A 25079-nucleotide genomic window follows, 5' to 3' on the forward strand; every position below is an offset into this window, starting at 1 on the left:
CGCGGCAGCGGCGGCTCCAGCGGCCCGGCCCGGCAGCAGCGGGGCTGCGGGAGCCTCCCCGCCGGGGATGCGGCTCCCCGGGGGACGCGCCGCACGCTCCCGCCCTCCGCCCGCCGTCGACCGGGCGCCGCGCGGAGCCTCCGCCTCCGCCTCCCCGCGGCGTCTCCCCCGCGGCGGGGCCGCCGCCGCCGCCGCCCCGCATGGCCAGAGCGCTCCGGGCGGTGCGCGCCGCCCAGCCCGCGCCGCTGCTGCCCGCGGCCCCGGGGCCCAGCGCGGGCGGGCCGGGCCAGCGGCCCCGGGGCGCCGCCGTCGCCAGGCGGGCGGGCAGCCCCGCCGGGGGATGACTCAGAGCCGCGGCCCCTGCAGCGAAGCCGCCGCCGCGCCGGGCTCCGCGCAGCGCCGCCCCATGCCCGCGCCCCGCGCCGGGGGCCGCCCGCCGCCCGCCGCGCCCGCCGCGCCGCGCACCGGATGATGCCCCCGCGGGGGGCGGTGGGCTCCTGCCGCCGGCGGCGCCTGGCGCCCCTCAACGAGGACAACGGGCGGTTCCTGCTGCTGGCCGCCCTCATCGCGGCGTACCTGAGCGCCGGCGCCACCGTCTTCTCGGCCCTCGAGAGCCCGTCGGAGGCGGCGGCGCAGCTCCGCTGGAACCGGACCCTGCACAACTTCAGCCGCATCTTCAACATCAGCCTGCCGGAGCTGCGCGCCTTCCTGCGGAGCTACGAGGCGGCCATGGCCGCGGGCATCCGCGTCGACGCCCTGCGGCCCCGCTGGGACTTCCCCGGCGCCTTCTACTTCGTGGGCACCGTGGTCTCCACCATAGGTGAGCGCCGCCCCGACGGCCCCGCGGAGCGGACGCGCCCGTCCGGGGGATGCCGCGGCCCCGTCGTTATAGCGACCAAAGTTTGGGGAGAGGCGCTGCCGCGTTGCTGTGGCAACCGGGGCTTCGCAGCGCCTCCGGGTCGCTCTGTCCCCGCTGACCTCCCGTCCCGGGGGTCGCGGTCCCCTCCAAACCCCCCATCCCGCTGCACAGAGCCGGGACCGGCGCTGCTCCCGCCCCGCCGCGCTCCGGCTCCCGCGGGCTCGCAGCAGCGCCCGCCGTCGCGGCTGCCGGAGCTCCGTCCCTGCCCAGCACACTCCTGCTGCCGGCGGCTGGGCTGCTTCGTTCCGCCGGCCCGAGGGAGCGGACGAGGCTGGCGGCTGCCTGCCCGAGTGGCGCTGCCGGCGCCGGGATGCGCTCGGTGCCGGGAGAGGCGCACGGGGGCCGGCAGTAGCGGGCTGATGCAGATGCTGAAGGAGAGAAAGGCTTTCGCCGCTCAGCTGGGTACCGGCTTTAACTGCTGGCAAAGTTAGGATGTGTGTGTGTGTGTTTAAAGACGCGAAGTCGCTGTCCTCCAGCTGTAGCACAATACGGTTCTCAGTGTATCGCTGCAGCCGGCTGCAGTTTTTCCTATCCCATAGGTGTTCAGGAAGAGCAGCACTTTGTAAAGCAAATTATAAGTTATGGTGGGAGTATTTTTATTATTTTTTAGACTCTGTGGCTGTCTACTGCTCTTGGACTATTACTTGAGAAACCCTGTCCCTGAGTATAAGATCTTAGCAGTCTTAACTCTGCCAGTTTGTAAGTTCTGTAAGAAGCCAGGTGTCTTCTGAGCTTAAATGTTGTGTTTTCCATCTGTTGTAGAGGAAGAAACTCACAGCTCGTTATTGCATTTGCACTCATTAGGTATGGAAAATGTTTTATCAATAATGACTAATCTGTATAATGGAGTCGTGATGGTGAGTACAGCAGTGTTGTCAGGTATTGTTACTTTTTGCGTTGAAAAATCCAGTTACCTTTTGCTTTGCAATTACATTTGGTAGCCCGGTCATTAAAGCACCGTTTTAATTAAGCACTAAGCTTTCTTCATCACAGGAACGTATGTTTAAAAGAGATTGTTTTGACTGATCAGAATGAGTGAACAAAAAAGCCAATGTTTTAACAAACCCATTCTTTCAGTACACAGAAATCTTCAGGTGATGTGTAAACACACTGCTTTCCTGCCAACTCCAGCTTCTGCTCTCTGAGGTCATTGAAATGTAAAATGTTTCTGTTTCCATCTCCACTTCATTGCCCGCCTGCAGTTATTTGTACCTGGGCAGGGGGACTGAGGAGCTCAGCAGGGGTTTTGCCAGGTGAGAGGTGTAAATGGCAGAGCCAGGAGTTGTGTTTCTCATGTTCCTGTGGCACCAACCAAGAGGCAGTAATGTCACATCTCACATGCGAGGTGGGGGCTGAAAACTGGGGGTTTTTTGTGATGTGCAACAAAGGCTGGGTTCTGACAAGTGCTCCTCAAGTCATTCCTTCCCTTGCAATGCTACCTGGCAGTGCTTTCTCCTGGATTGCTTAGAGTACTTGGTGTGAGTTCAGAGAGCTCTGAGTGAGGAGATGCAGGCTGAGCTGTGCCTGTGGGCACTGCAAAGGCTGTGGCAGAGCTGCTGTTCTGGGGATGCCAAGCTGCACAGCCTGGCAGGAGCAGTGTCTGCCAGATCCCAGCATCCCGAGGCTGCTGTGCTCCATCCCAGCATGGCTTTCACCCTGTACATTTCACGTGTACAGCCCCTGCAGATGAAGAGGAAACTGCTGCCCCCACCTCAGTGCTGCTTCGCTTCGTGTGCCTGTTCAAGCTGCTGCAGCTCACAGAGGCAGAGCCCATGAAGAGCTCAGCTGCAGCAGGGTTTCTTCCACCACACAGTTGTATTTGGTTATTTTTGGCAGTTCTGCCCAGCAAAAGTGAGAAAACCTCATGAATTAACTAACTAGTTGTTCCACTGAAACATGACACTGTGCTGTTAGTCAAATGTGCACAAAGCTCTCTGGCTCATGGTCCCAAGCATGAGAGAAACCAAGTGGCAGGGCACTGAGATGTCCCCTGGATGAGCAGTTCCAAAGCCATTCTTTCAAGGTCCATTTTTCCCTCCCAGCCAGTTCATTTATGTACCTTCCCACCCTTTGATTCCCCTGTCAGCTCACACGCCACGTTATCCTGGCTCTGAGCAGTTTGATTTGCTTTCCTGTCGTGCTTAATTGACAAGAATGCTGTTTTTACCCAGCCTTGCCAAGAACTACCAGACATGCAGAGTCAAAACAGCTTTCCTTCCTCCACAGCTTCATCAGTTACGTGTGTCAAAGCAACTTTATTACTCCAGCTAAACACTGCACCATCCTAGCGAGGTGGAGGAAAGCTTCCTTACTCACTGCTTAACAAACAGCAAGTATACTCAGTGTCTCTCAGGAGTAAATCACCCACAGGTTACTCAGCTTGTCCTCTGTAGAGGATTCCAACTCACAGGAATCTTGCTATCTTTTCAAACCCTCACGCTGTTCTAAATAGGTTTAATAAAACTACTAAATCTTTCTCATATAGGCATTGAAATACACTGAAATCCAGGCGCAGGGCTGCAAATCTTCCTGGAGTTTGTGTGAGCTGAGCTGGGAAAGACTCATCTTTCCTTCCCAGTTCTTCACCCTTCTGTGAACACAAGGGTTTGGAGTAGCCAGGCTGGGAGAGAACTGTTCCATCCACCCTCCTTGAGCAGCTCCTCTGCAGAGCCAAGCAGCTCCCCTCTCTTAGGTGCCTCCTTGGCTGCAGTTCTGCACTTCCCTAAATCCTCAGGGACACAATCAAACAGTCTGGGTGAGAAACGTGTTAATGGGGTCTTTAAGAAATGAGAGTTGAAATTGTCATTTTATAAAGCATTTTCCTGAATAGCCCACAAAGTGTGTGGCTTGCAGTCCATAAAACACCCTCCTGATAGCGCTCTGGGCATTCAGTTTTTATTACTGTATTGTTTGTGCTTGAATAATGAAATGTTGAGTCTGTTTTCATTAGACACATCTGGATTTTCAGAGCTATGTAAGAAAATCCTTCAGTCTAACTTCTGATTGCTGGCTGTTGGACTACACCATCTACTCAGTCATTGTTTTGCACTCCAAAAGGTATTGGGTTGCTTTGTAGGCAATTATTATTATTCTGATTTCTTTAAGGAGCAGCTAGGTGGAATTTATTCTTGATTCTTTGGTCTAACTGACTGTAGACTTTGGTTTTCAGTTGAGTTTTTTCCTTCCCTCCCCAAATGCCAACCACCTATAGTACTTTGTTAAAGACTAAAAGCAAAAGTGTAACTCAGACCAGATTTCTCTCTGGTAAAAATGTTACAGATGCAGGTGTAATCAGTCCAGGCTTTCCCTGTATTCTGGTAGCAGAGATTTATTCTGCCAGCACACCAGGCAACTCTGGAATGCCTGAAGATCTGGATTTCTGACTCAGTCCATGAGTCTAGACTTTGTACCCAGATTTTTTTCCTCTCTTAAGGGTTACAATAAATCTTAGGTGTCTGTATAGTAAAACCTTTTGAAACATAGACCCATTTAAATTGGATTCTAAGCTTCTTATGTGTAAGTACATGTTTCAAAAATCAAGTGATAGAATTGATTTATAGAAATCCATACCAGGCATTAAAAGATGAGGTCAAGTGAAGCACTCTGATATATAAAAGGGATTTTTTCAATAAAATATTTTTATAGCACCTTTACTGTGGGCAGATGATTTTGGGATGGAACAAGTCTGGGTTATGTGTGCTTGAGAAATGCCTCTGGGAAGGAAAGAAGCAGGGACCTTCTCTCTGTACAGCTGTGCAGGGGTTACAGGTGTTGGGGACACTGTGTGTAGGAGTGAGCAGAACAATTCGTACTTGCCTTATCCCTGAGGCATCCTGTTAAATTACTCAATATTCCTGTGGACTGACAGCTCCACCCAAAGGGATGGGGGCATCCTTTGCTCTTAAGGAAGAGACACAGTATTCTGTCAGTTTTCTGCCATCTCACTGGCTCTGGCAGAGGTTTTCTCCTTGCTTGGGATCTCAGCTGGGTTGGACCTTCTTCTCTCTGGCTCCTGTGGAGGGACCAGCACACCCAGCCCAGCATTTCTGCTTGTGCTCCACAGCCTAAGCACCATAACTCACTCCTAAAATACCCTCTGGCTCTGTATCATAGTCTTGTGATAGTATCTGTCGATCCAGATGTTCTGGAGGTGATAATTTAATGGAAGTGATGTGCAAGGCACACTTGGACAGTTCAGCAAGCACAGGTGAGATGTTGGACTGCGCTGCCAGGAGCCAGGGGTTGAGAGCAATCCTGGAGAGCAGACACTACAGAGGATAATTTGGTGAGAAATCCCACAAGTAACCAAGATGGTCTGAAGGTTCAAGAGGGAAGTATATTCATCCCATCTTCGTCTTGTATTCCAGGATGTGAATTAGAGCTGTGTCGCAGACATCTCTACATGAAAATCCTTTCCTTAGGATTTTTCCTCCTGATAAGCTGTGAGGCCTCAGGAACAAAATGTAAACATTGATTATCTGCTGCTGTGGAATGCAACAGGTGCATCTGTGACTGGCCCATGTTGGATGTTTGTAATTAATGGCCAATCACAGCCCAGCTGGCTCGGACAGAGAGCCGAGCCACAAACCCTTGTTATCATTCCTTCCTATTCTATTCTTAGCTAGCCTTCTGATGAAATCCTTTCTTCTATTCTTTTAGTATAGTTTTAATGTAATATGTATCATAAAATAATAAATCAAGCCTTCTGAAACATGGAGTCAGATCCTCATCTCTTCCCTCATCCAAGAACCCCTGTGAACACCGTCACAGAGCTGCAGCCACAGGCGGTTCTGGCTCCCTGCTGTCTGTGGGGTCAGCCCAACCAAAAGGTGACAGCCCAACCAGGGTGTGCAAATTCAAACCTATTAGTTAAATCAGAGTCGGCTTTATCTTTTTTATTTCTTTTCTTTTTAATTTTATTTCATGGAAGGGCAATTATTAAAGCCCATTATGGAGGAATGTGACATCCCCCCAGCTTCGGGTGAGGGCTGGCTGCCCTTTCAGGGATCTGGTTCAGAAGGTCAGCAGCACTGCTACCTCCTCAGGGCTCTGCAGCTCTCTGGGGCTTGTACAGGCAGCTTTTGCAGAGGTTTCAGATTAGGGGGGAGCACCTCCAGATCTGACCTTCTTAAAGTTAAGAAATAATCAAACAAAGCTGAATGAGAAAGCAGCTGGAAGAGGCAGCAGTGTTATTAAGCTGCAGTGTCAGGTTATTTGTCTTTGCCATCCTATACACAATCTGCAGGCAGAATGGGAGGGTGTTTGAGGCAGATCTGATTCCTTCATGCTTTGATCAATGTGCCCCTGGATTTCTGAGTTATTTTCTCACTCAGGCAATCTCGATAAAGAACAGAGAGCAAGAGGCTCAGAGGGCAGCAGGTCAATGGTCAGCACATTTCTGTGGAGAGTTCTGATCCTACACTGATTTTGCTCAGATGAAGTACTGTCACCATAGCAATGTTTTCTGCTTGCCATAGCTGCATGGGAGTATTAACTTCTTTGGGTGCCACTGATAAGAATTTCCCAAGTGTGTGGGCATAGGTTGGGTGCTCGGAGCAGAAAAGTAATCTAAATCACAGCTTGCTTTCTTGTAGTTGAGAGCAGCAACATAAATCTTTACTTGGAATACATCCATGTAATTACACAGGTGACTTGAGGAGTCCCCACTGAAGGGTCATGATTAAATCATTTTGATCCTAAATTTGTTGGGATTTTATTCTAGAAGGCAGGAGGGAGAAACTCAAATACTTGAAATAAAACCCTTCCTAAAATTTAAAAAATAAAAAATTGTGAAAAATATTACTTTAATTTCAGTGCTTTTTAGGGTTTGCCTGTCCCTGTAGGATTATGCCAGCCACAGAAAATTAAGCTTTTACTGTGCTTTGGCCATCTAAACTGAATGATCTCTACAGAGCATTTCAGTTCAGATTAGTTAATCTAAACATTTCAGATGTTTCTTTAATATTAACCCCAGCTAAATGTTTCAAAACATTAACATCAGTAACAGATAGAGAAGTCAAGGACAAACAAATTGTATTTCTTTTGTGGAGTGTGAGGTGCTCAGCTGGAGCACTGAAATGTGTGGTCTCAATATCAAATGTCAAGCACCACAGCTTTGTAGAGCAGTCATCCAAAAACCAAATTTTGCCCAGCGTTACATGAGATATGGTCCAGCATCTCAGAAGCTTGGGGAGAATTTATAGTGCCTTACCAGGTGCTGGTTCAGGTTCAAAACAAAGACCAGTTGGAGTTTGTAGGCATGGATTCTCCCTTTTTGCATCTGGCTTGTGTCATTGAAGGAGCCATGTCTGCTTAGTGAGCAGGTACCTTGGATTCTCCCTTTCTGCAGCCTTCAGGGTCCCTCTGGCTTGTGTCACTGAAGGAGCAACGCCTGCTTAGTGAGCAGGTACCTCCTGCTCAGCACAACATTCCATTTGGTGTTTGGTGATAGTCCTGCAGACACCTCTATTTTAGTTCCCTGTGCATTTACCAGAGCTTGTGGATGCGGTTGCAGAGCAGACCCTGGTGTGCCCAGGCACCCTCTGACAGCTCTCCATCCCCTGTGGCTCCAGCCAGTCTGTCTCCATGACCAAGCAACCTCCCTGTGAGCCCTGTGAGCCTGTGAGGGATCATAATTACAGGGCTTATCAGCTGCCCTGCTTGCTGCAGGCTCATAAAGCCAAATCCTGCCTGAAGCTCTGTGTCCTGTGTTCCCATGGAGCCCTGCCACCCCTGGAGCCTTCCCCCACTTTGTTCTCCTGGGGATATTCCCCCTTGCCTTCTCATAGTGCTTATCCACTGCTGCTGCTCACCTGCCTTTCCCAGCCTGAGCTTCTCCAGCTTCTCCTGCCCTCCTCCAGTTAGGATGCCCTTCCCTACTGGTGATTTGTTTGCTTGATTAACTTTCAGATATTTGTTTGCTGACTTTACAGTCTTTCACGTTAAGGACTACCAAAGTAAAGCTTTACAGCTTCTCCCTGCTCCTCATCACCCTCACTCCTTTCCCTAGTGTTAATCCTGCTATTGACCCTCATTTCTTTCTTGGTTTGTTTCCTCCTTCTCTCATTGTCTTCAGTTTGACACAGATCATACGCACGCCACAATTTTTTCTCACTTGAACCACAGGGTCATCTTTGCCGGCACAGTGTCTTGTTTTTATACAAGCTTTAATTGCTCTTCATCGTGGAGAGAAGAGGAAAACAATTACAGGGTAGTTCTGTTGAGAATTAACTGTGTGTAACATTACCTGCTGCTGGCAGTGTGCTGGAAAATACAATGTCATTTCTTCATTTTAATGAACGCAGGATTACCTTATCTTTAAAGCTGTTAAGTCAAAGAGAATTTTGCCTCTTGCCATAGTGGCATCAGGGTTAGAGCAACAGAAAAGCAGCTCAGAACATTTCATATGCAATTTTCTGACTGAAGCAGCTTGGTATTATTGAAAACATAGCCTTTGGCCATGATCTGAATAAGCCTTGCTTACCTGTATCAAAAGAGACAGTTTTTGTAATGTGTCAGCACCAAGTGCTTATCTCAGGGTGTTTTGGGAAAAGATGTTTAAGGTCAAAATTAGGGTTCATGCTGGTGAACATTTGAAATGTGAAAAGTCCTCCTGAGCACAATAAATGTTTGAAGTGACAATAAAAACCTTTTGTGAATAAAAACACTCTAGTAACAAGCAGAACTATAATCCAAGGGGCAATTGCATAGCAATCCAGACAAATAAAATACCTCCTCAATAGCCTGTTTCTGCTGAAGTCAATAGCAGACCAGTCTGCAGAGCTTTAGGAAATCCTACCTTAGGTGCTTTATTGGCACACCAGGTTTATAAAACAAATGCACTTGTTATTAGCATGTCAAATACATCCCCCTGAGCTCAGTGGGTCTGCTGATGGCACTGGCTGGTACACCTAGACATGGGAAGGTTTCAGTACAATCTTTCTTGAATCAAATGAGAAGTAGAATGAAAATTAAATCTAATTGCATTAGACAAGGCAAAGCATTAGCAGCCTTTAAAAGTAATTAAAGCTTTGGAGTGGAATAAGATAAGAAATTGAATGGTTTGATGTTAACATACGGGATTACTTATTGTGGGTGAGCACTGCTATTGCTCGTGTTTAAAATTCCATAAGTGTATGAAAGAGGCAGTAATACCTTGAAAAGAGTTGTAGCCCCACAGGAAGTCCTCACTGAATTTTAACCTTTCTGAGCTTGTTCCACTGCAGCTTCTTCCCCTTTAGAAATTATTGTCCAAATGTTTCCCAATAATTCTCAAGTCTTACACAGGCAAATTTAATCTGCAGCTAGAAGAAATTTGTCCATGCAAGAGCCGAGTGAGGAACTATTTCAGTTAAAGCCAGATAAAATGCCTTTGGTTATTCATCATTATATATTCTGTCATCTTGTTGCTCAGCCTGAGAATTGTGGAAGCAATATATTTCTCTCCTGAGGTCAAACAAAAAACACATTCATGCTCAATGTGCATGGAGTCAGGTCTGCTTTAAGCTTGATGGAAATAGGAGGGAGTGACAGCAGTGTAAAGGTCTTAAACCCAAGTTGTGATTTTCACAAGAGAGGCAGAAACAAGCTGTTTGATATGATGATTTGTTAGTTTATAAAAGCTGCTACTGGCAGAGCTGTGAGGACCAGGAAAATCCCAGATAAAATATGAGCTCAAAATTGTCTTGGTAGTGTAGTGGAGTTGTTCAGTACCATTAAATTTAAAAATAGTCAAGGGAAATGCATACTAAGGAAGGAAGAGTTAAATGAAGAAGTAGAAAATGCGAAATAACTGGTTAGTCAGCAGTCCTGTCACCCTCTATTTCTGTTACAGTAACTTAGAATTAGGTCTTTGTGCCTTCACGAATGGATTGGAAGAGCTGCCTGAGCAAAATGATACTTGAGAATTTGCTCTTTGCTTTTAGCTGAAGCTTTTTAAAATAAGGGACCCATGAAGGTATATTTAAATCATTAAGAGGCCCAGGTAGGTTTATCAGAGGTTTTTTTTTTTTCATTAAATTGTAACTGTGGAAGTTTGTACAGAGATTTGAAAAAAAATAAACAAACAAAAAACAGACCTAAAGTGGAAAGGATGTTTTCATGTTTAGGGCCTTTTTATCCCTGGGTACATCTTTAGAGCCAAACTCTTTGTAAAGCAGAATAGCTGAGACAACCACGAAGAAACAGATGTTCTCTGAACACCTACCTACACAAACACCAGTGGCAGAAGAAAAAATATTTCACAAGTCTGCTGTTTAATCCAGTCAAAAAATAAGCCAACAGTATAACCATGGAACAGAACCTTTCCCATCTGCAAGGCTCAGGAAGCCCACGAGTGACATCTTCTTCTGTCAGACTTCTCATGCTGGGAAATATGACACAGACCCAAGATCATTGTGAAATCTAGATAATGCCGCTTCTTAGCCTGAAAGGAGAAGTATTGTGAGATGTACTGGCACTGGAGTGACAGTACATGTGCAAGTATTCTTTAGAAGCCAATAATACCTCAAGAATATAACAAAATCTGGATGCCATTATTCTTTTCCACTTGGAGTTCAGAAAAAAAATTAAAAAGGCTCAACCTTGGGGGTACATAAACATCTGAAATGCAACTGCAAGTTTCAATAAACAGCAAAAGCAAAAGTGTGAATGCTAATGTTTGAAATGACAGGGCATAGGCTTTTTTCTTTTAGGGTGTTGCTTAGAGACACAATCATCCACACAAAAAAACATTCTCAAAAACACATAGGGAAATAAGAATGGAAGCAACTTTAAAGGATGAGAAATTATGATTGCAACAGAAATCTACTTTTGGAACAATATTCACCTAGAATCATCAGCTGCATGAAGACTGTAGGAAGGTCAGAGGAGGTGGCAGAGTATGGCTTCACAGATGGGACACATCTGAAGAGCAAGAAGGAATTGGTGATTCTTGGGGTCCCTGAGCTCCACTGTTGTGTATATCCATGGTTACTGAGCCACATTTCATCTATTTCCTGGTTACCATGCTTTTGTTTTCTGTGTGTTTTTAAAGCAGTTACTCTAAATGCAGGGGTGTTTCCTATGTCTGGTGGTGGTGCAGAAACCCCTGCGTGGTATTTTCAGGGTCCCCAGGACGAAGGAGTAATTGATGAATTTGACTCCATGTTCTTAGAAGGCTAATTTATTATGATACGATATGATACGATATGATATGATATGATATTGAACTAAAACTATACTAAAGAATAGAGAGAGGATACAGACAGAATGTTACAAAGAATGATAATGAAAACTCGTGACTCCTTCCAGAGTCCGACGCAGCCTGACTGTGAATGGTCATTAAGTAAAAACAATTCACGTGAAACCAATGAAACAACCACCTGTTGGTAAACAATGTCCAACCACATTCCACAGCAGCACAACAGGGAGAAGCAAATCAGATAATTATTGTTTTCATTCTTCTCTGAGGCTTCTCAGCTTCCCAGGAGAAGAAATCCTGGCAAAGGGATTTTTCCAGAAAACACAACAGTGACACCCCTGTGCTTTAGGTGATTCTGGGCAGTGCAGTGAGCCAGGGCAGATGCTTCTTCACACAGCCTGGATCATGAGCAGGGGTTTGATACCCTCCCTGACAGCTGCTAATGTGACACTGTGAAGACCCTGAGCCTGTAGTGCAAAGGAGAGGGTTTTTTCACAGTAATACAACTTTGTCAAACAACTGTGGAGCGTGTGGGATATATTTTTCTGTTATTAGCACCACCACTATTTCAGAGAAGATTATAGCAAAATGTTTTTCCCCAGCTGTTAGGATAGGAAAAGAAAACAAGCCAGAGACAGGACCCTGCAATCATCAGTGTGGAGGCAGCCACAGAAGCAGCTCTGGGCTGGTTTAGATCAATGTACAAGGAGACAGGCTGCCACCAAAGGAGAGAACATCCTGCTCTCATCCCCTTTTTCTGGAAGTCCTCCTTTGTGAGGTGGTTTAGGACTAATTTAGGCAACACCAGCCCATATTCTTTCTGTTTTAACAAGCCATTAGGGTGCTTTGGCTGTGCCAGGGGGCAGGATAACTGACAAACAGGAGGATATTTAGTGGCATCTTGCTGAAGGCTTGTCCAAGAAAGACAGCATAAAATGAAGAAAATAATTTCAGTTTTGATTTTTTTGATTGCAAACCATAGACTTGCCCCAAGAGTTTAGCAGACAAGAGGATTATATTATTTATAAGAACAATAAAACCTTAAGTATTGAAAGAAAGTTTATGAACAACATGTTAATAGAGAAGGGAGATTGTCACACCACAGGACACATCCATCCCTCTAAAGTCAATTCAGCAAGAATAGTGCTGGTTTGTAGGTCTTGACTTTATTTTCCTCTGTGTAATTTGAATTCCTGCTCCTGATTTTCATCTTTCTCTGAGCTTTATTCTCCAGCATCTCCTTTTAGGAGAGGCTCCCTGCCCCTCATTCAAAACCATCTTCTGTCGCAGTAGGATTAGGCAGAAAACTGAACATAAGCTTGCCAAAGATTTTGAGCCTCAAGCCTGTGACTCTCCCCGTGTATTCCCTCTTCAGGGGGGCCTGCGTAGCAAGACCTTGGGCCAGAGCTGCTGCTCAGCTGGCAGCGCTGATGGCTTGGCACAAGTCAGTCCCCATTTGCTTGTACAAGGTGTATAAAGAGCAGCTGGCCCCAGCCAGGGAACCATAAAACTGCTTTAGGGACTCTTCTGCTTCTTCCTTGGCTTGGTTCTGTGCCAAAGCAGCTTCAGCTCCTTCTGTATCTATTGGGTTTTGTCTTCAGGACAATGGCATATAGTGAGCAAGGGTGGACTTGTTTGGTTGGTCCTTGATGTGCACTTCCTTTGCAGGCTGTGCACAGAAAGGGCAACCTGCAGGACAGCTGAGGAAAAAACTTTCCTACTTCTGCTGAGTGGAAAGAGCAGGAATGCTGGTGCAGGTGCTGAAGCAGAAGCCCCAGTGTTTATCTTTTTAAGGGCCATGTATCACTCAAACATACAAAAGTTAGGCCACTTGAGCTGATTAATGTGCCTGCTGAGTACCCACTAGAGAATGAAAATCTTTCTTGGAAAGCTCAGCTAGAAAGTGTCAGGTTAGGAAAACACCCTTGGGAAACCTGCTGCCAGGAGGAGAAGTTAAACCTTCCTGAGCAGCCAGATTTTGAGGAGGTTATTCCTCTCTCCTTCCCTGAGGTTTCTCTGGGATCACCCCCAGTGCCTTAGACCCCATCAAGGTGGCCACAGTTGAGGTTCCTGAGGTGAAACCTCACCCTTACACCTCTCACTTTCACCCTAAATACATTGTTCTGGCTGTTTCACACATGCCAGCCTCTCCTTAGGTTTTGGGCTCCTCTCTTCACCCTCCTTACAATTCTGTTATCTCTTTTTAAAGCTAACATACAACAAAGAGGAGTGAATATGTGGCCATGACCTTCTAGCCTGTGGTTTAAAGCATGGCTAGCAGAGAAGTGCCAAGGGTGATTGATTCTGGTGTTCACTAAGGCATCACAGCACTTTGGATAACCAATAATTTGATCACCGTTGTGTGTAAATAGAATAAAATTGGTACTGTAGAAAGCCTCTAAGAGTCACCTGCAGGTCTTTGAAACTCCTTAAAGTTCAATTAATCATCTCCTGGCTCTGTTCTGCCAGCGTGGCCCCCTTTGAGCAGCAGTTGTCTCAAACACCTGGATGATGTTTCACAGGTGGAAATGAAACAAGGAGCACCAGCAGAGACATGGGTGGTTTTTAACTACATTCATTGGGCTCATCATGGTGCTCTTTCTTGGATGAATGGATAGAGAGAATGATTATTGAAGTCAGCCCTTATTTGCATGGTCACTCAGTATTTTCTCCATGGAATATCTGCCCCAGTACATGGGTTACCAAGGACTACAAGCTTGTGTGTGATACAGATTAGGCCAGCCCTAAAAACTGCAGTTATATCTCATTTATTCAGAAATAGCACAGGTCCAGCTTAAGTGATCTTAATTCACACAGTGCTGGAAAGACTGCTGCTGTTCAGGAGGTGTTTGCAGATAGTAATCTAAATAAGATCAAGTGGGATTTTGCAGCAACTTCTATATTAAAGGCTTTGCAATAGAAAAGCTCTAAAATAATTTACTGTTTGAGCCCAGAGTGGGGTATTTTAGTAAAGCAGGTTGAGAAAGGTGTTGAAGGGAAAGTAAATCTTTAATTTGTAGTCAGGAAATGCAGAAGTTGTAAGAACTGACTCGTTGTATTCCCACTCCTTGGGTAAAAGCTCTGGATGCAGCAGTTTTGTCAGCTCTGAGCTGTGACCCTGTATCCAAGGCAACTGTTTCTGGATGTTAGGTGGTAAGGAGCTAGAGAATAAATGAGAGGCAGTTGTGGAACATACAGGTGTGATTCCCAGGGGAAATAATGATGAAATGCTAACAGGTGGGAAAGGGTGGAGAGAAGCACCAGAACCCAAACATGGGATTCAGAGTAGGATGTTTGGTTCCTATATACATGTATAGTGTGGTTTATTTGTCTGTCAAGACCAGCCAGGACTATTGGAGAGCTATGAAGTAACACAAGTGTGAAAAAGACAGGAAGCAGGAAAAGATGAGAATTGGTAGCTCTTTGTTCCTCTGTGTTCTGTAACTCCCATCTCTTAGCCTTTATGTTGTAAGAACTTCTTTCCCTCTGGAAGCAGCATTATGGTTATAGTTGTTCTGTTGTTGTTTGAGGAACCATTTAAAAAGTTTAAAAAGTTACTTTCAGCAATTTTAGTTTCTTTTGATTTCCTTGAATATAACTACATGATGGTTATAGGGTGGTATAGAGGTGATGTGCTCTGATGATCTAAGTGCTCTTTCACTCTGGGATTTCAAATGACTGCTCCAGTGTGCTGACCTGCTGTGTGATGAAATCCTGTGGCTTATAAGAAGAACTAGGGGTGGCTGAAAGAGGCAGGGACACATTATGCCCTTTCTTGTGCTGTTTTCTGTGACTTCCTTGTGTTCAGTTTTTGAAGTGACCAAAACTTTATCGCATCTAGAGTAAAAACGTCTTTTACTGCAAAACTGTCATCCCCTTTAATCTCAAAATGTAGTAAGACAAGGTAATTGCCAAAGTAATTTGACTGAGAGAAGAGCTCACAAGTACTAAAGCTGCTATTCCTCTCTGTCTTCTGGCATCAAACACCTCTTACTCATAAGAAAGTGGGTAAAAGAAAAGAAAGCAAGAGCAACAGGAAGCATATGTCACAAGTTTGTCCATCTGTTCTACCTCTTGAATCCATCCCCAGCTTAAGTAATTTAAAGCTCCAGATGAGCAGGATTGTAACCACAAACCTGTTATGCAAGTCAGTATGAGGGTCTCATTAAATGCCAGCACTCAACCATGAGAGGCTGCTGAAGAGAGTTTTTATCAGCTCATCTTTGCTAATTCTCTTTGGGGAGGAGAAATACCAACCAGCTGAAATTAATGCTGCCACAGAGCTTGTGTCTGAGCTGGTGGGGCAGAATTGGCACGGGGGAGGTTCAGATATTGAGCCACACAAAGTCAACCCCAAGGCACCTGTGAGGTGCCATGGAAAGCACAAGGCCCTGTTGTGCTTTTTCCCTGTACTGTGTTGGAAGCATAGGCAGTTCTGGATGAGTTTGCTTCATCCAGGCATCAGTTCTTAGCCTTGGGCAGGGGCTGAGCTCAGGGATGAGGTTCAGAACATACCAGGACCAACTCCTCGTGCTGGGGGTGACACCAAGGGACAAACACAGCTGGTGGAGGAAGGTCCTGCATGGAGAGAGAGCCCATGACTGCTTCCCTCAGCCAGCTGCTGACCTAAGGGATGTGTTTTAGTGGTGGCTTGGCAGTGCTGGGGTAGCAGTTGGACTCTATAGTCTTACAGGTCTTGTCCAACCTAAATGATTCACTGTTTGCCTAGCCTCATTTTTGGCCTGTTTTCGGCCTGTTTTATGTATTTTTTAGCATTCTCATTGCTGTGATGGGCCCTTTCACCTTCTTGCCTAGCTACATACTGAATTTTGGAAGCATTTTGCTTCAGAAAATCTTGATGAAACAAACAGCATCAAAAATATAAAACTTCATCACCTCTCTTGAACGATCACCAGGAAATAGTAAGAGGCTTCAGCACATTTACAGCTTGATCCAAACTGTTGCTATCTCTTTCTTTTTTTTTTCCTAATTAATAAATGTGTCTAGCCATATGTGTGACAATAAACCCATTTATTTTGATGGTGATGTTCACATGCTTGCTGTGAAGCACATGTTTAAGAGCTTTGCTGACAAGGCACAGGCAAACAGATGCCTTCTCCAACACAAGTTGGCTGTGTATCCCTAGCTGGCAACCACAACAGGCTCCCCAGCTCCTTCTGAGGACCAGACACTTTTGGATATGCATCATCAAATGAGAGGACTCCTGCTAGCAGCCAGCCCAATCCAGAGAACAGCTCCATCCCACAGAGAAGAAGGAACTGAGAATTTTCCAGAGCCCATGGCAGGCTTTGTGAGGTCTGCTCAAAGGTGGTGTTGCTAACACTGCAAAATGGAGAGAAGAGAGAATACAGTGGGTCCAGAAACCAAAACATAATGACCTCTTTGGTAACATTTTCTAGTAATACTGGGTGAGTTTTTCACTGACTTTTACACAAAATACTCTTTTGACAGTGATGCTTTTGATCATAAAGTCAGAGGATGGTTTGGGTTGGAAGGGACCTGAAAGGTTATCTGTTCACATGGGTAGGGACACCTTTCACTAGACCAGGTTACTCAGATTGTGAGGTATGGGCTGACTTGCTGGCACACAGCTGTTTCTGAGCCTGCCAAATCTGTTGTGAGAGTAGGACCACGTCTTTCCTCATTCATCTTCATGTCACTGGAAAGATACACCTGAGTTTACCTGTCATGAGCTTTTACAGTCTTCTGTCAACCAGTGGGAAATTCTCTATCAACACAGTAGGAAAGGAAAACAGATAAACTAGCCAGAAAAATTCAGCCATTGCAAAAATAGATCAAGAGATTTCAAGCAGCGATCTCAACTCATTGTATAGAGGCAATATTATCCTGTTGCTGTTTATAAAGGTGTGTTCTGGTAATAAATTGGATTTAATTATTTCACTATGCTCTGTAATAATTTCATTATATTCTATGCTTTTCCTTCACAAACTTTTGTTTATATAGTCTGGTGTTGATATTTACCTCCTTGAATATGTTACTTGCTGGGTATTTTGGTTGAGCAATACAGCAATGAAATCTGGGAATGTAGATTTTTTACAAAACTTTAATTTAGATTACATGTGGTTATTTGTTCATGGGACATAAGCAGTCACCTCAATCCTGTCAATGTTTTTTGCCTGAGTCACCAAGTGTTTTTACAGGGGAGAATGGCAGAAAAAAGCCAATACCTGCAGAACTGAGTTTCAGAAGACTTCTTGAGATAGGATGTGAAATGTAGATATTTTTTTTCATAAGATAACTGGTATCAGCAAATGACATGAAGTAAACTTACTGTATTTATTTGCATGCAAATTAAAGTTCACTTTTGCTGTTATTTAACCATCTGTTAGCTACAAGGCATTACTGCTTACTTATAAAACTTTGTGTATGAGTAATGGTATAATAAGTAATATTACAATAAGTAATTCATACGAAGAGGAGTTGCATTAATATTGTTGCTGGATCTTCCCAGAGTTTGTATACTCTGATTTTTCTGTTCAACTGTGCAGCAGTGTTTTTCCCTGCTGTAATTATCCATCTGCAAGTTCCCAGTGCCCCCAGGCAGCTCTGTGGCGTGATGGCTTTTCCTTCCCCCTGTGATGATACCAGGTGGGCTAGAGTCACAGCTGGGATTTGGAAAAGACTTAAAAGTGCTGTTATTTTTAAAACAGAATTCAATATTTGGGAGGTGGTTTGGTTTTTTTTTTTCCTGTTATACAACCTGAAAACTTCCATCTTCTCAGTGGGAATGGTATAATCAGACCCCTGTAACAAAAAGGTTACACTGGGTTGCAGCTTGTGAACAGAGAACTTAAATTTTCCATCAGGTTGTGATGGCTGACACATGTGGGAGCAGGGAAATGGCCTCTTCACCTCATCCCACCTTGAAAAGGTTTGGGCTCAGTGAGCCTTCCACCTGCATTTCAAGTGGTGTTGCTCTGTTAATACAGATAATAATCCTTTCATCTTGCAAGGATTTTTTTGCTCGCTTTTGAATTTTAGTCATCTCGTTGAACTTTTGGTGCCTTCTTCCTTCTTCACCAAACTCGGTTTTGTGTTGGCCTAAGCTGACTTAGAGCTGGCACTCCTTTTGTCCAGTGACATGGGAGCCTTGTTAAGGTACATATATCACAAGCTTATCACAAAAACATGAGTTATTAATGTTGCCTGTTTACCTCCACACTGTAGGTTTTGGAATGACCACACCAGCAACCGTGGCTGGAAAAGTGTTCCTCATCGTTTATGGCCTTTTTGGCTGTGCTGGGACCATCCTCTTCTTCAACCTCTTCCTGGAGCGCATCATCTCGCTGCTGGCGTTCATCATGAAGGCGTGCTACGAGAGGCAGCTGCGAAGGAGCGGTCTCCTACCTCCCAACTTCCGAAAGGGGCCGGCCGTGTCCGGGGTGGGCAGCCTCGTGGGCTGGAAGCCATCCGTTTACCACGTCATGCTGATCCTGGGAATCTTTGCTATTGCCCTTTCCTGCTGCGCCTCGGCCATGTACACGGCAGTGGAAGGGTGGAACTACGTTGACTCCTTGTATTACTGCTTTGTCACCTTCAGCACCATCGGCTTTGGAGATTTGGTAAGCAACCAAAACGCTGTGTACCAGCATCAGGGATTATACAGATTCGGGAACTTCATGTTTATATTAATGGGAGTATGTTGCATATACTCCCTTTTTAATGTCATCTCCATCGTAATCAAACAGATTTTGAACTGGGTGTTGAAAAAATTCGAATGCAGATGTTGCCCAAAGTGCCATAAATCCAGTACCCGCCTCAGCCGCCGCAACGCCATCACGCCGGGGGCCCGCCTGCGCCGGCACAACGTGGCCAGGGACGCTGACGGGCAGTACGACAGTGACACCGAGGGCAGGAGGCTCTCTGGGGAGATGATCTCCATGAGGGAGCTCACGGCCTCCAGCAAGGTCTCCCTGGCCATCCTGCAGAAGCAGCTGTCCGAGACGGCCAACGGGTACCCGAGGAATGTGTGCATCAACACGAGACAGAACGGGTTCTCGGCGGGGGTGGGGGCTCTGGCCATCATGAACAACCGCTTGGCAGAAACCAGTGATTCTAGGTAGAGCTTTTGGAATTCTGTTTGTTTCTTAAATGAAAATGAAATGGTGGTTAGGGTGGAGTTGCCACTGCAAGCTACTGGAAGGATTTACATTTCAGAGACAGCCTTGGTATTCATTGGGCATTCAGCATTTTACTTTTGGGGGTTTTATAAGTTTTCTCTAATATGCAGTGAGATCTTTACCATTATGTTACAGTTTTCCCCCAAGGGGGTTTTTAATGAGACTTGGATGTCTTTGATGCAGAATCTGGTGCAATTACAGAAGAATGGTGTGCATGGCTAGGATGGTGTCAAAACCAACATGTTCTTCTTCAGAACAGCACCTGAACCCAAACTCTGTGTTAAAAGGCATAAAGCGGGCAAGTTGCACTCCAGATTCAAACATGGGGTTGGTAAGTTTTGGCTAACCGGTATCTCCCAGTTTGCTGAAGTCTGGATCTGGTCCTGAGCCTTGTACTCAGTGCTCTTCAGCAATTCCTCATAGCAGGCCTCTGTATGACATACACATACACATAGGTGGCTGTTGTCACACCAGCTTTAGGGTGGCTGTGCTTCACCTCAATAATCTCACTGACTTCAGTGGCAGAGGATGGAATGGGCTGAACTCCCCTCCTACAAATGATGGGGTTTAGCCAGGCTTATCTGAAAGACCACCTGCCACCTAACTCTTAAAAGCCAGGGGATTATCAAGGACCATGTTAAAGTGTGCAGAACTGTTCCTACCTGCTGAATAACAGAAAACAGGCAGTTGTCATCTTCAGAACTGACTTTGTTTAATGCCAGAGAAGCCAGTATGCACCTCTGGTGTCAAACATTTGCATCACCTCAAAAATGCTTACTTCCTTACTTTCTCATTTAAATAAGCCACTAAAATGAATGTAGGCTCTCTGCTGTCCTAAATTTGCATCTTCTGCAGTGTTGTTGCAGAGATTCATGCAAATCATCTCCTTGCAGTTCTCTGAGGGCCCCAACCCTGTACTTGTTTCCCAGAAATCTGTGCAGGTTGTACAGAAGAAGGGCTTTGCTTTGGAGTTCCCCCTGAAGCTGGCTTCCCCCAAAATGTTGATACCAAGCCATAAATTGGCCTTTGGCTGTTGCTGCTGCCATCTTAAACCATATTAAACCTGTGCTAGCCCAAATCTCTGAAGAACCAAAAGCAAACCTGGTCTAGAGTGTGTAGTTTAGCATGACAAGTGGGTGCAGAGAATTTGCTGCAAACCTCTTTCAAAAATGCATGCACAGCTCTGGATCATTTCTCCAAATTCTCTCTACTACACTGTGAAGATAATAAAAAGGCTTCTGCTGATTCCAAGCAAGAAGTAAAACTTAAGCTTATGTTCTGAGAAGCCTTCTCTTGGAAACTTACTGGAAAATTGTAGGCAAGATCATGAGTAGTAGGCTGGTCACTGAATAAATTGAACAAGCTGATGAACAAAAACTAGGAATATTAGAAATGTTTGAAAATATTTCCATGAAGTTTTATATGGATATTTTACTCTATTTACTTTTGTTTGGAGTTTGGAGTAGCCATAATTTTTGCTTTCTTTTAAATTTTTAGCAGTGAAAAATGTTTTGGAATTTACCCTTGGAAAACGAACTTTAAATTTGAGGTTTATGCACACGTGAGCCTGCCAGCTGAATTATGGCGGTGAATGTATCTTTTCTCCTGATGAAAAGAAATCAGAGCTGCAGATAAACCATCACACATGGGTCTGTATCACACTGTAAATGTCACAGCTTTTATCAAGATGTGTTTGGCCAGAAACAAGCAGTGATGATTTTAATGTGTTTCCAGCTGGCGCAGACTCACACTTAAGGTTCTGTGGTATGGTAGGGGCTGCACTCAAGAGGCAGGAGCTTTCTTGGTGGCAGAGAGACTCCTCAAGGTCCATCTGTCTGAGTGCCTTCCTGTCTGTGCACTCCTCCTCTTTGAGGAAGCAGGAAGAGGCGCTTGGTGCTCCTTTTGAAGGCCACTGAAGGATAAGTTTAGGCAGGATGCACAGGGACAGGTCACGGTCTGGAAACAGCTCTGACTGCTGGAAGACCCAGTTCAGGCTGATGCCTTCCAGAGATGCAAGGGAAAAGCACAGGCAGGGAACCAAAAGAATGAAAATTTGTTATTTCCCCTTGGGATTACCCCCACGGGTAAATCTCTTACTGTGGTGATTTATGTGTTTGTTTATTAAAAGTGTGAATGGGACCCTGCTCTTTTTTTGCAGCCCACCCTCTCTTAGGGTCGTATCTTGGTCATCTTGGCATTTTTCATCATGGGCACTATTGCTCATTAGAACTATTACATAAATCAGGGCAGACAGGCTCTGTCCCAAAGGACTTAGGAATTTGAACTGATAGGGCCCCAAGCCACAGCAGAATTACTTGTTTATTATTTTGCTCATAAAAGCATGCTCAAATCTATCAACATTCTGTAAACTCAAGAACTCTTATTTTTATGGTAACAAATTTGCAAATTAGGGGGTTTTTTTCAGTGAGTTGTTTCAAAGGATAAATATTATAACCATGATTAAAATCCTTTTTAAAGTGTAAATTTGTGAATTGTTTTCAAACTACTTATTCCAGGCTGGCAAATACAGTGAAGTAATACGAAATTGTACATACCGCCTCTGTACTTTTTCTGAGTCCAGGCAAAGGCAGACACATAGTCTGCTGGAACGTGATTGAAAGTTTCCAAGCCTTTCTGGTGCCATCAGTCACAAGGGTGCCTTTGCAGGACCCTTTGCAGTTCCTATTAGCTCCAGAGGAAGCTGGACCAGCTCCTAGAGCTGGGCATCTCAAGGAATTTGGGCATCAGATTGCTGCTCTGTTCACTTAGATCTAATGTTTACTTACACCCAAGGTCCTTGATAATCTCCATTCTGCTTCTCTCTAGCCTCAGAGGAAGTGCATGCCCAGTTATTTACAGTGGCCCTGTTGCTTGCAGGTCTCAAATCCCCAGATGCTGACATAAGTCAACCACAGGGACCACCAGGTTGTATCCAAGTCCTATAAGAATCCCCAAACCCATCTGCCTCAGCAAAGCTCAGTTTATAGGAGGGTCAGAGCACAGTAATTGACCGGGGTCTCACTGGGAAGCATCTGCTGAAGGGTGGCCTTACAGTTCCCTCATATTCAGTAGGAGAAATATTTTCCAAGGATGCATGGAAACCAAGCTCCAAATCTCTGCTCTTCAGCCTGCCACCCCTACCTGGGCACCCATCACCCCTGTGCATGAGGACATGAGCCAAGAGGCCACAGGAGGTTTGAGATCAGTCTTTCCTAGTCAATTGTGCTCTTCCTTTAGCCTTTTTTTTTTAATGACAACTCCTCTTTGAACTTGCCAGGCTTGGGCACCTAACTCCTCTTTCATTGTGGATTCCCCAGGGCAGCCTGCTGCATTGGTGAATTACCCCCTAAACCTGCACCAGTTGCACCAAGTGCAATTCCTCCTGGTGTTTCATTTTCACAGACAAAGCATATACCAGCAATACCTGGACACAGACTGAAGCACAAGAAATCAGAAGGAAACAAGAAAACAGAGTGGGAAAGTGAAAGCACACTGCACTAGATTGCACTTTCTTTTCAGGTAACTTGGGAGCTGTATTACATTCTTGAAATGGGTTGGGTTTTTTTTTCCTTCAAATTTAATTATAGGTAAACTCAAAAGAATACAGTTGAATTAGATTTTAAAAGTTCATCTTCCCTGGTACATCCCCCTCTGCACCACGCTGTAGAACTGCAGTAGTAACTCTTCACTGACACAGACCAAGACATCCCAGCTGCCTGCTGAGCCCACAGGCAGCACAGGCCTGAGCTCAGATCCTGTCCCCCAGATTGGTCTTCTGCTACCTGAGCCCAGGGAAGAGCACTCAGGAGCAGCAGAAGGCTGCAGGAATTAGGACTTCTCTGTGGGCTGGCCCTAATGAGAGCAGCAATGGTGTGAGCTGCTTGGACAAAGGAGATCCCATGTTCACCTGGCACCTGCACTAACACCTTGCAGATGAAATTAAAACTTAGGTGCCAATTGATGGGCAACAATGACCAAATTCAAGTGACATCTTCTCTTAACCCCAGAGGTCAGCACAGAGCAGCCACAAGGAATAATTTCTTGTGAAACCTGTAGCATTTAGCAAGTCACTCCATTGACCTCTTGCGGTCTGTCTTCCCTGTGTGTGTCTTGGACAAAGTTTGGAGTCACACCAAGATGTCATCCGGTTCTCACTGGTTTCTTCCCATCTGCAAGCACTGTTCTCATTTTGAAAAAATTCAAGTGGCTCTTTATTTCCTTGCAGTGCAGACGATGTCCTCCAGAGCATGCAATGTTCAGAGCAATCCCAGCCACAGAGGGCAGTGTCTGAGGACAGGGCTGTGCTTTGCCTCCCTGCAGAAGCAGCAGTGCACAGCAATGCATCCAAAGGCTCTTTAGGCAGTTCAGCTCTGATTGCAGCCAGAATTACTGGTGGAAGAGAGGAATCCCAACTGAGCTCTCTGGGAGTGCCCTGTGCCATGCTCAGGTCACCCAGAAATGCCCCTGTTGGTGTAGTGCTGCTGTCTCAGCACAGCTTCAGGCCTGGCCCTCAGTCTTTTCTCCTCCCCAGCTTTCTGTGGGTGAAAATTTGAGTATACTGTGACCATTTACCCATATTTCAGTCATGCCTTGCTGCTGAAAGACTTTAGCAGCAGTGGAGGTCATACAGCCAGGCATGTGGGCTCAGTATAAACCTAATTGAGAGTGTGGGATGAATTTATGACTATATGGAAATTAGCTGTAGCAATGAGACCATTCTCACATTTTAGTATTTTTCTAGCCTTTAACTTGAAAAATATTCATTGGCAAATCATTGCAGTGAATGTTCAGAGCTAATCTCAACAAAATCATACTTTGCTGATTGCTAGCCTAGCAAATCTGTGGGTATGGCTGCTGCTCTAATTGGATTACTAATGTGCCTTTGCAAACCAACACACGTCTGCAGTGTTACATTTAAATAATACAATAAGTGCTGTGTTACATAATAAATTCAATTAGGAAAAATTACTACTTGACTCACACAGAATAAATAATGAAGGGTGCATTGCACATTGTACAACCAGTATGCAATTTTTGATCTTTTTCTTTGTTGTTGTTGTTGTGAATATGTCCATATTTGAGCTGAAATTATGCTTTCATGAATGCTAGGAAAAGAGAAGCATTACATTGTGGAAAATAAAGGAAAGTATGGACAATTCCACTGAGTTTTGACACAAAGGCTATTCATGTTAGCACATACACAGTAAGTGGTTCGTTATGCATTATAAATGCATTGTGTAGCAATGGCACTGAGGAAAGGAAACTACTTCAGTTTACATGGCCACAGTCTGAATGCAGCTACCAACAAACACACATACCTTTTTTCTTTCTCTCTTTGTCTGCTAAATGAGTAACATCCACCCTTTAATTAAATTATCTCTTTAAACCCTCAAAAAGAAAATGCGGTTGCCCTACATTTTGCATAGGCAAAAAGAGGTCTAAGATCAAATCCAAACTTTCAACTCTAAGGATCCAGAGTGGTATAGTTCAGCTTTGAAGTGGGGCTGCAGATATGCAGCCTTCAAATGTATTGTGTTTCATCCTTCCCTGGAAAAAAAAAGAGAGCAAATACAGATACAGTTTATTGCAGGTTACCCAAAAAAGTCTGGTGATTTAGCATGAGGGGGAAAAATACAGCAGGATGAAAAGCATGGGGAAAGGAAGAAGCTTAGAGGTGCTCTGCAGCAAATGCAGCAGAAAACCAGAGAGTTGCTTTGCATTCCTCGTGCATTTATTCCTCGTCACACAAGGCTGTGACACTGCTACTCCCAAGAGGCTCTCGGGGCATCGTGGGCTCAGCCACCTCATCTGGAACATG

At 45.2% G+C, this 25079-nt stretch overlaps 1 protein-coding gene across 1 annotated transcript; it reads left to right on the plus strand.

The window, feature by feature from the left end:
* Positions 1 to 468: 468 nt before the first annotated feature.
* KCNK12 (potassium two pore domain channel subfamily K member 12) lies at positions 469 to 24662 on the plus strand. The gene is made up of 2 exons (XM_059469246.1): positions 469 to 820; positions 18309 to 24662. Exons 1-2 carry the CDS (start codon positions 469 to 471, stop codon positions 19202 to 19204), a joined length of 1248 nt encoding a protein of 415 aa, XP_059325229.1. The 3' UTR covers positions 19205 to 24662.
* The last annotated feature ends 417 nt before the right edge of the window (positions 24663 to 25079 follow it).

This window comes from Ammospiza nelsoni, chromosome 3 (genome assembly GCF_027579445.1).
Source record: "Ammospiza nelsoni isolate bAmmNel1 chromosome 3, bAmmNel1.pri, whole genome shotgun sequence".
Lineage (NCBI taxonomy): Eukaryota > Metazoa > Chordata > Aves > Passeriformes > Passerellidae > Ammospiza > Ammospiza nelsoni.

Excerpts from the sequence above, each read along its gene's own strand:
- KCNK12 (XM_059469246.1), top strand. The coding sequence starts at position 469 with ATGATGCCCCCGCGGGGGGCGGTGGGCTCCTGCCGCCGGCGGCGCCTG. Across the intron at positions 821-18,308 it reads CACCGTGGTCTCCACCATAG|GTTTTGGAATGACCACACCA; the intron begins GTGAGCGCCGCC and ends TCCACACTGTAG.